Source organism: Engraulis encrasicolus, chromosome 9, assembly GCF_034702125.1.
Source record: "Engraulis encrasicolus isolate BLACKSEA-1 chromosome 9, IST_EnEncr_1.0, whole genome shotgun sequence".
Lineage (NCBI taxonomy): Eukaryota > Metazoa > Chordata > Actinopteri > Clupeiformes > Engraulidae > Engraulis > Engraulis encrasicolus.
The window spans coordinates 33,596,693-33,607,509 of NC_085865.1; the positions used below are offsets into that span (position 1 = coordinate 33,596,693).

General features: G+C 43.9%; 1 protein-coding gene across 1 annotated transcript in view; it reads left to right on the plus strand.

Moving 5' to 3' along the window:
* Nucleotides 1–10,070, plus strand: part of apbb1ip (amyloid beta (A4) precursor protein-binding, family B, member 1 interacting protein) — a 52,496-nt gene extending 42,426 nt beyond the window's left edge. Inside the window, exons 11-14 of the mRNA XM_063206952.1 lie at nucleotides 7,295–7,393; nucleotides 7,566–7,680; nucleotides 8,385–8,437; nucleotides 9,474–10,070. Coding sequence (XP_063063022.1) covers nucleotides 7,295–7,393; nucleotides 7,566–7,680; nucleotides 8,385–8,437; nucleotides 9,474–10,067 — 861 coding nt within the window. The 3' untranslated portion in view covers nucleotides 10,068–10,070. The remainder of the gene's footprint in view (nucleotides 1–7,294; nucleotides 7,394–7,565; nucleotides 7,681–8,384; nucleotides 8,438–9,473) is intronic.
* Nucleotides 10,071–10,817: the final 747 nt, after the last annotated feature.

Consider the following 10,817-nt stretch of genomic DNA (forward strand, 5'->3'; position numbering starts at 1 on the left):
TGAGCGGACAGCAGACCAGTGAGCAGTCAGTGATTTTTCAGAGAAACCCTTTCTAAGAACACGACCAACTGCCCTAGTAGTACATTACATTACACTTAGTTGACACTTTTATCCAATGTGGTATGCAGTTATTTAGGTACAGGATATTCGTTACAGTCCCTGGAGCAATTTGAAGTTCAATCCCTTGGTCATGGGTGCTTAAGCCATGGATGATATTGGATTTGAAGCATGCAACCCTCCGATTCCAAGACTAATACACAAAAACACTAATTCATTAGGCCACGGCTACCACGGTAGTACCATAAATCATGGAATTTTACTACATCGCTGTGTCCATGTCTTTCGATTCTTACTTGATACGGTCAGGCAACTCTGCCAAGGTTTTGGCTGGCCTTCATCAGTTTTGTTGGTTTGAATGTTTGCCACAGGGGTTTAAAGTACTCCCAGTAGCTTTGCCATTACCACAGAGTCACATGGCCACCAGGAAGCAAACAAATACCCGTGGAGAGTTGCCAGACCCAAGCTGTCAATGAGCTGAACTAGTTTTTTGGTCCAGCAGAAGGGTGAGTAATATACGTCAGTGATTTCTGGGAAACATCCCTGATTTAAGTGGTCTGTCATTGTAATGGGGAAATGCAAGAAAACTCCCCATTTTTTCAATCAAAAATGGAATGAGGAATGGTTTCGGTCGCCAAGGCAAATAAGTGATATGTCCACAATTTTCATTCACTGCGGTCTGATCTTACCATGATGAGAAGACGTCATCGAGTTGCCCCTATTTTGGTGGTCTGTCACCAGTGAAACACAAGGAAACCCACTTAGTTTCAATTTCCTCAAGCAAAAACATTGCTTATTTTTCACGATATTTCAGCAATTCAAATGTCAACCACTTTTCAAGGAAAATATCTATTTTCATTCATTGAGGTCTGGTCTACTCAATCAACGGGCTGACTATGCACCACGTCAGGGGCGGAGCTACAGGGAGGGCGAGTAGGGCATTTGCCCTGGGGCTCAGGGCCCCCCTGCATTGGTGTCGGGGCCCAATTGTGACCTTGGCAGGCCATATGGGGGGCCCTATCAGTGTCTCTTGCCTTGGGGCCCTGTCTGAAATTGTTCCGCCACTGCACCACGTGTGTTCTGTGAATCTGACATGACACTGGCTGAAGTCTGGGCTGCATTTACGCCTGTGAATGGCCCTGGGCCCTTGCCCTGGGCCAGGAACTTTGACTCTGACTGGGCTTCACCAATTTTGCTGGTTTGAGTGTTTGCTATTATGGTTAAAGTAAGGCCCAGTGAGTCATCAGTTCAGCAGAAAACAAAATCCTAATAAATGGTTGTCAGACAGGAACTGTAAATGAAGAGAACGAGTGTGGTCCACCAGTGCTGAGCAGACAGCAGACAGCACACAGAGGCGACTCTAGGTTCAGCTGGGGCCCCTATCGAGATTTCGAAGGTAGGAGTGAACATTTGAAAGAAATATCCCACTACTGTAGCAAAGTGTGAGCTGTTATTCACCATCCAGGGGCCCCAAGCTGTTGCCTGCCTGGCCTGGTGACAAGATGCGCCTCTGACAGCACAGACATTTGGGGAGTGTGCCTGCTTTTGGTGGCCTATTACCGGCGAAACAATAGAACACCCACGTTATGCTGTGATTTTTAAAGCAAAACTAAGCTTATTTCTTAACGATATTGAGTGTAGAAATAGCAGTGCCCCTGATTGCCATGGAAGATACCATAGGAAGGTCCCAGATTTTCATCCACTGTGGTCTGATTATCTCCTCATGCAGCAGGCTGGCCGTGTACAATGACTCACAATGGCTCTGCCATGGGGTTGGCCTGTGACTATGCTGCATCTCTGTGTCTTGGCGCAGCATGCCAATGACCACCCCACAGTCACCGCAGCAATGAAGGACACAAAATGAGTTGGCGACACACACTGTAAACACAAGTCTGGTGTGGTGTCGATATAATCTTCCCGTCGAGTCAAGCTACCAAGCCATTACAGCACTCTACAGAAGAGGCCCTCATGAGGTCCGGGTGTAGGGCTTGTGAAGTGTAGGTAAGGATTAGGGCAGGGTTTCCCAAACTGGGGTGCGTGCACCCCTGGGGGTGCGAGGTCTGGCCCAATGGTGTGCGCGAGCTGAATAGAGCAATGGCTGATATATGTGTTTTTACGCATGAATGAACATTAAGTAGTTTTTAATTGTTTGGTGAATTGTATGCTGGAAGGGTCCATCTGAAGTGCAATTTATAACTCCTAGACTTGTTATGCAACTACAAGTTCCATTGCAATGAAGGCAGTAATAGTGGCAGGTCTATTGGAAATGAGGATTCCCCAAAATGACTGCATGATGTGCGCGTGTGCAACATTCGCTTTGGCCTTAGGGGGTGCGCGAACCACGTTGAAATGTACCAGTGCCCAAGGAAAGAACGACTGGATTAGGGCAATGTTATGATGTAATTGCCTATTGGTAGCTCATCCTGACAAAGCAGCCCATCTCAGCGGAACAAGGGTTAGGGTTTGGATTTGGGCTACGTTAACAGTCTGTTGGTAGCTCATCTTGACAAAGCAGTCCACCCAAACAGAATACTGGCATATAAAGCATGTAAGCAAATTATGGCTATGTGACGGTTTGAAGCTGTCAGAGGATTTGATGTTTGGGAAGTGGTGTATACACACTGGGTAACCTCAAACTTCCTCTATGGATTCAACCACCACCACCATGGAAAAAGGGATTTGGAGCAAACACGTGGGGGGATTTTTGGAACTTTTTGTGTATACCCTCCAGATCATTACTGGCAACATGGTCAACATGAATTCTCATTCTTTGGAGTGAATGAGAGAGAGAAGAGAAGAGAATGGATCATTTTTATTCTTGTTCTTATGTTAAAAAAAGAGGTGGAGAGGATGGTGAAGTCTGAGAGAGAGAGAGCGAGAGGGAGAGAGAGAGAGAGAGATCAAGGTGTTGTTTGGAAGTGCCAGAAAGATGGCCACCAACATTCTCTGTTCTCTCCAGTGCCTCAAGTGAAAAAATGGACATTGACTATCAGAGCAGAAATGAAGCCTAACTGTTGAGGAGTTTCGAGGGATCTGAAACTTTTCTGTCCATCTTATGCTGCCGTTTTTATTTTCTTGTTCTGTTCTCTTCTTGTTTTTCAAAAGTGTCTGTGGTCTTGAAAAGAATGGCTTGAATCAGTGCTGAAGTGCAAGGTTAGGTGTTCGAAGTCAAAGACAATCGAAGACAAAGAGTTCAAAGACAAGTGCTTAGACTAAAACGTTTTTTTTTTTTTACAAAGCGATATTAGACCCCAAGGCTAGGACGCTAGGGACCGAGACAGACAAAAGGAATGAGAGAGAGAGAGAGAGAGAGAGAGAGAGAGAGAGAGAAAGAGAGAGAGAGAGAGAGAGAGAGAGAGAGAGATTTTTGCAGTGGTCAAGTGAAGATGAGTCATCCAATGACCTCAGTCTGTGCTGTCGCTTATACAGCTTAACATGACTCTCATGAAGTCTGCTTGGCCCTATTCCATTTACTGTCTGTCTGTCTGTGTCTGTCTGTCTGTGTCTGTCTGCATAGGATGATGAAAACAGCAGGTATGAAATGGACTCCCCGAGAGTGAACAAATCACACAAAGATGGACATTTTAATTTTCAGAACAATATTCTTGGTCACAGAGGAATACTGTCTTGCTCTACGTGCACACACATGTGCATAAGCACACACAGACACACAGACACACAGACACAGACACAGACACAGACACAGACACACACACACACACACACACACACTCAGAGAGGAGAGAGAGAGAAAGAGAGAGAGAAGAGAAGAGAGAGAGACAGGGGAAGAAAGAGAAAAAAAATCCAGGTCCCATGTGAAACCAGGTCCCATTAGACAAACCCTTACCTTTCCGAGAAGGTCAGGTCACCCACAGATTACTTCAAGGTGTGTGTGTGTGTGTGTGTCTGTGTGTGTGTGTGTGTGCGTGCGTCTGTGTGTGTGCATCTGTGTGTGTGTCTGTGTGAGTGTGTGTGTGTGTGTGTGTGTGTGCGTGTGCGTGCGTGAGTCCATGTGTGTGTGCGTCTGTGTGTGTGTGCATGCATGTGTGTGCGTCTGCGTGAGTGTGTGTGCGTGCGTGTGTGTGTCTACCTACTCCATGGCTGTCGTCAGTAATGCGCTGTAATTACGGTAATGACTGGCCTCAAAGAGGGCCAGAATGACTACCATTTGAAGCTGAGGCTGTGACACAGATGTGCTCCATTCGCAATCCGTAATGAAGACTTTTACAGTAGTTTCGAAAATTTGTTCATTTTCTGGCAGTGTAGATAATTGGCCCTTCAATGAGAACAGCATCTGTATGGAAACAAAAACAGGCTACAGTGTTTTACTTTATTACTAAGAGCATACGGTACCTTCGGCACTCCACCTAGTGGACATACGTAGTTACTGCAGGTCACCAGGGCCAGACAGTTCCAGTGCATACTGAAAGTCCCACAGGAAAAGCCTCATTGTCTGTTACACCGCAGACATTGCACTCAACGAAATTGCATTTATGCCTCGCCCTTGAAAGGGGGCTTCCCAACAAGTGTCCTAAGGAAGAAGTGTGAAGGGTATCTCAGTCATGGAAGGGGATGAGGGACAGTGCTGCTCATTCACTTCGCCCACCCAACTGACAGGGAGGGAAATCGAACAAGTAACCTTTGAGCAACAAACCGGACTTCCTGCCTGCTTACCCAGTCTTACCCGTACTAAAGTAGCCTATAGGAAGCAGTCTTACCTCCAGACAGAGGTTTTGTGAGGCTACATGCCAGCTCTGATGTTCAGAAATGAGCTCATGTTCTTTGTATGTCTTTGAAAATCCTTGAGACCGATCCAGGTAAACAAAGTGTCCATCACCATCATCCCTGGCACACACAGGCCACAGGTTGCATCCAGCCAGAGCCAGCGGAGCCTTAGATCTTTTGGGATGGTTGGCTCTTGACCTTTGTTGGTTTACAGGCACCTGCATTAGGTTTGATCAGCACCAGCTTTCTTTATTTAAGAGTCAGAATGCAGTGAGGCAAAGTCATCCAAAATAGTTTGCTTCATAGGTTGTTGTGAGCACAAGCCAGAAGCTGATATACTGCACATATCTATGATGACATAATCAGGGTGTCTACAGGTTTGACCAAGTCAAAATTAAGACATTTTAAGACTTTTCAATACCATTTTCCAAATAAAATTAATACCAACTCGCTGCGTTTACAGGTTTTAGCAAGTCAAAATTAAGACATTTTAAGACTTTTCAATACCATTTTCCAAATGAAATTAGGACCAACTCGCAAGATCATACACAGGTTCAAATGAAGCACAAAAACCAATTGAGTATTTACATTAATGTAGCCGTTTGAAAACACTAAATACACTAAATACACTTTACACTAAATAAAATTCAATAATGCGTTCTAAATTACACTACATGGTTACAACTCCCGATTTCCGTCGCGAAGTTCATCACATGGCTGACATAATTATTCCTCCCTAAATTAAGCTCCACAAATTTAAGACATTTGGGTTGAACATTTAAGACAAAATAAGACTTTTCAAGGCCTTATTTGGCGAAAATGAAATTTAAGACTTTTTAAGACTTTTTAAGGACCCGCGGCCACCCTGATAATGGGCAGGTTTTAATCAAAGGTGTTTGGTCCTGAATAATGGGATGGTGTGTACGTGACATCCAAAGTGTCCATCATCATCCCTGGCATGGGCCCCTGATCGCATGGGTCTATCAGCCAGCAGTCTCAGATTGCGTTGGGCGGTTGGCTGCAGAGCGTTCTTGTTTTTCCGGCACCTGCATTAGGTTTGATGAGCACCAGCTTTCTTAAGTTAAAAGTCGATCTGAATGCGGTGAGGTGAGGTCATGCAACGGAGATTGCTTTGTAGGTCTTTCAGAGCACGGGCGAGAAGCTTAAAGGGCTTACTATCTTAAAGACTGACATATGGTACGTGCTTATGATGGCATGATAGACTGGTTTTAATTAAGTCGCTAACACTTTCATTTGAATGGGTCTATAAGGGTGTCATATAACCGGCATAAGATTGACATGATATGTCAGTAATATTCTCAATGTAATGTGTCATTCTTGTTTTTGGAATGTCTAGTTGACATTGTTTGGGTATCATGACATTCCAAAAACCCAATGACACATCATGGCCACAGTCATCAACATCGATAATGTGTCATCAATACTAGGTAGGGGTGACTGGGTTATGTCCGTCATGGGTCATGCAGGTTTCATGACAGTGATGACACCCTTATGTAGACTCCTTCAAAGAAAGTGTGTGTGAACACAACGTGATATGTTGTGTCAATATATCTTGTGATATATAAAATGTAGATCAGAGGGCAATTTCTGACTTGGCCACAATCAATGTGTGAATGTCCTGGAACATAAGACAATATAACATGCTGCATACAATGCTGCTACTGTACTGTCACTGTTATTATTCTATTATTGTAATGTCTACACTCTATTTTATATTTATCTTATCTTCTGTTTACATGTTCAATGTTAAATGCTGAATGTTAAATGCTAAATGTTCATTACCTCCGCCAAGGAGGTAATGTTTTCGGTCGCGTTGGTTTGTCTGTCTGTTTGTTTGTCAGCAGCATAACACAAAAACTAATCAACTGATTTCAACGAAACTTTGTGGAGTTGTTGCTAATAACCCAAGGAACAAGTGATTAAATTCTGGTGATGATCCGGATCACAAACCGGAACCAGGACTTTTTAAAAGATTCTTCACCATTGCTGGCCCACATATGTAGACGCCTTGCCTGGTTAACACCAGACCTAATCACAAGTGAGATTAGGTCTGGGGAGTTGCCTATTGTAAATTCCGTATGGAGCCGGAATACTTGGCTATTATGACACACTGCCCTGTTCCCAGGCTAGTAGACGCCCCTAGTGACCAGAAATTGAATTGCGTGGACTCAAAAAATAGAAGGCAGAAAGACTTAGGGCGTAGCATAGTCAAATGTTCTATCAAGCAGCTTCCTTGGCGGAGGTCTGTGCTTCTAGTGCTTCTAGTTTGTACTGTATTTATTATTGACCACTTATTTTTACCAGTCCATCACTGTTACCTGTCCTGTCTTGCACTTTATGTCAGTCTGTAAAATGTCAGTCTTGCACATGTCTATGTACTGGCATGGTATAGAGAGAAAACGTAATTTTGTTTCCTTGTATGACTTGTGCATATGAAGAAAGTGACAATAAAAGCTGACTTGACTTGACTTTTTCCCTCATCCTGTCGTAGCACCCCCAGATCCAAAAGGAATCCCAGTACATCAAGTACTTGTGCTGTGACGATCAAAAGACCATGACACTGTGGGTGACAGGAATACGTATCGCAAAGGTAGGTGATAGTTTCTCACAGACCATTAGGTACAACAAGAAGCTGCTGCCCCCTTTTTATTTCATTGTTTTATTTTTATTGATTGATGGTTTGAATAATGTATATGTTTTTCTTCTTACAAGTTATTGTGTGCTTTGATGATTTTAATTTACATTCTTGTCTGTTTAAACAGTATGGCATGACACTTTATGACAACTACAAAACTGCAGTCAAGAAAACCTCGGCATCAATGTCATGGACAGACAAGATCGGTTCCAATGCCTCAACACCGTCACCAACTCCTAAAGGTTCGCAATATACATCCACTTTGGAGTCACTATGATCTAATAGCACTTAAAAAATGTCTATTACAGAGTACATATACATTTAGTAATAGAGAATATCATTTCTAAATACGTCAATGGATAACTATGGGAATAGCACTGTGATCTTGATACATTAATATGTTATATTGATGACAAAAAGGGAAGGAAGAAAGAAAAAAAATGAAATGAAATGAAAATGCTTTATGATTCTATTGTTGCCTACACGTTACACTGAGGCAGTATAAGACAAATTGAATGGTGTATGATATCCATGCTATATTAGGCACTGGTGGTCTCCAATTATTTTTCTCTAAGGGCCAAATTGTGCAGAGCAAGTGAGGCTGCGGGCCAAACCAACGCCCCAACAAATTAGATGTGTGGACAGAGAACAGATTTTCGCTTGTCCGTTTCGCTTCAGTCAATGTCTGTTAGGGGCCCCGTTAGCATAAGCTCTACCTCTCTGTGAATGCTTTGGGAGAGATATGACCTACTGAAGTTTTAGTGATCGAACATCACACACATTTATGTTTTAATTTGTTCTGATGTCATGGTGGGCCAAATGATTGCCATGCTAGGGACGGATTTGGCCCGTGGGCCTTTGTTTGGAGACCAAGGACCTATAGTAGATTGCACTGCTGCTCTGCTCACGCCATCATCTCACCCACGGTCTCTCTGTTCTGTTCCAGCCAAAGCGGCCAATGGACACGCTGCAAAGCCAGCTCAGGATGCAGCTCCTAAGGTACAGTAGGAGGGTGGAAATGATCATGACCCATCTTGCAGACCTGTTTTGAGCTCGTGTTGACTGAGGGTATCAAATATAATAACTCAAATTGTCTTGTAAGAATTTCAGGACTAAGTGAATAAAAAAATATGGTAACTCTTTATTTTAAGGCAGTGATACATGCGTAACTGTATAAGTGACATTTGTTAAGCAAGATCAATCATTTCTTTGTCATGTATTCACATATTCCTTGTTCACTGACAATAAAACCTTAATTATTGATCGTGAGAAGGGCTGGTTAGGCTCTTAACTCATGTCTTATAAGGCACTAAACAATTCATTGGGAATGCATGAATGGTTAACATGTGAACCCTATTCCACAGTGTTACTAAAAAAGTACATACAGTCAGTGTATATAAAAACAAAGGAATAATGGCCCATCTAATGCCCTAAATTATGTAATGATAATATATCGTTATACCTTCATTTTACAGGTATTAGAAATATAGACAAAATAAACATAAAACAAAAAGCAAATTTAAAACTATCCTTCTTATTATGGGTTTCTGTCATTTGAAGCAACAGTACTGTAGTCTTCACCAGTTTCATCAATATGGTTTGAAATCTCTGTGTACCACTAGTACACAGTAGTACAATAGTTTCAAAATGGCTGGTACGAACTATTTTAATAAAGTTGTGTCAGTTGTAATGTGAACACCCATTCACATCGGTAGAATGGGTATTTGAGGTTTATTAGAAATACTACAATAGGTGTAGGATAATAAGTTCGTAATTACTTCTTTGTAATTACTTTGTCATGTGTGTTTATCTTCTGTTACAGCACGCCTTACGCGGCTATTGTTTATATGCTTTTATGCTTTTGGTCTTCTCTTTTTTACATGTTTTTTATCTCTTTGTAAAACACATTGAATTGCTTCCATGTATGCGCTTTAGATGCGCTTTAGAAATAAATTGCCTTGCCTTGCCTTGCCATTATAGTATCTGAATGTGGATGTGACACTATATTCTTTCATTCTCTTTGTTTTGAAAATAGGCCCCAAGTAACCAGGCCACTTTACCACCTCCACCTCCATCAGTGACGGAGATGTTGCCTCCCCCTCCCCCAGATCCCTCCCTGCCCCCTCCTCCCACAACCACCATGTTCTCCCAAGGTCATCTTCCTCCTCCTCCCCCTCCCTCCAGCATGGCTGCCGGCTTCTCCAAAGGTCCTCTCCCTCCTCCACCCCCACCCTCCTGCATGGGTGCCGGCTTCTCCCCACCCCCACCCCCCCTGGATGACTTACCACCACCACCACCTCCAGACGACGATGAGATGCCTCCAGACTTCCTGCCTCCACCCCCTCCCGCGGTGGGCTTCCCGGCTGGGGGTCTGCCCCCTCCACCTCCAGACCCGGTGATGCTCCCTCCGCCGCCCCCCTCAGCTTTCCCTGCGCCGTCTGGTGGCCCTGTGCCACCCCCGCCTCCACCTCCGCCCCCACCGGCGGCAGCAGCGGGACCCAAGCCTCCGGTCAGGAAAGTAGGCCCACCTCCACCTAAGAGGACTACGCCTGTGGCTGCGGCGCCCTCTGGTGGAGGAGACTTTATGAACGAGCTGATGGTGGCCATGCAGAAGAAACGCAACCTGTAGAGGTGCTGCCCATACACATGTCTATAGATGGCTATTCAGGTCTATGGTACAGTAGGGCCTTGTTGACTGTCCCCTTTTTTCCTCTTTGCCTGCTGTCGTCTGCTGAAACGTTTACCACTGAACTGGACTGGACTGGCCCGGTCATCATTTTGGCCCTTGGGTTAAAGGGGTGTAAAAGGGCTTGTAAAGAGTAGTAAACTTGTGTTATGTTTGCCATTCAAGGATTGCTATAAGGCAGGATTTGGGAATCTTTTAGTGGTAGATACAAATACTTTCAAGTGTTACAAATCAAGCAGTAAACAAATAAGGGAGGAAATCTTAGAGGATTTTTTGAAAAGTCATTACATCACATTACATTACATTTCATTACATACAGTCAGTTCCTCTCTATTTGATAACTACTTGGAGTTGCCTGGATTAATCCTTGTTTGTTGAATTGGACTGAGCCCTTCATCCAAGAGCACCCAACACTGTTGTGAAGATACTGCGACCTAACTTGAGCTACCAACCATCTTTCATAAAAACTGTTACAATTCAAGCTTGGACAGATGCTATGACGTCTTTAGTGATACTGAGCACAACCATTTAAAACAGTTCTGTCTAACTTTTGTGTCAATATGTTAAGATCCAGTCGGCCCTGCCTTGGCCAAACGGTAGGGCACTCGTCTACCATGCGGCTGACCCGGGTCCCAGCCAGGGTCCTTTGCCGGCCCTTCGCCGTCTCTCTCTCCCCACTCGCTTCCTGTCACC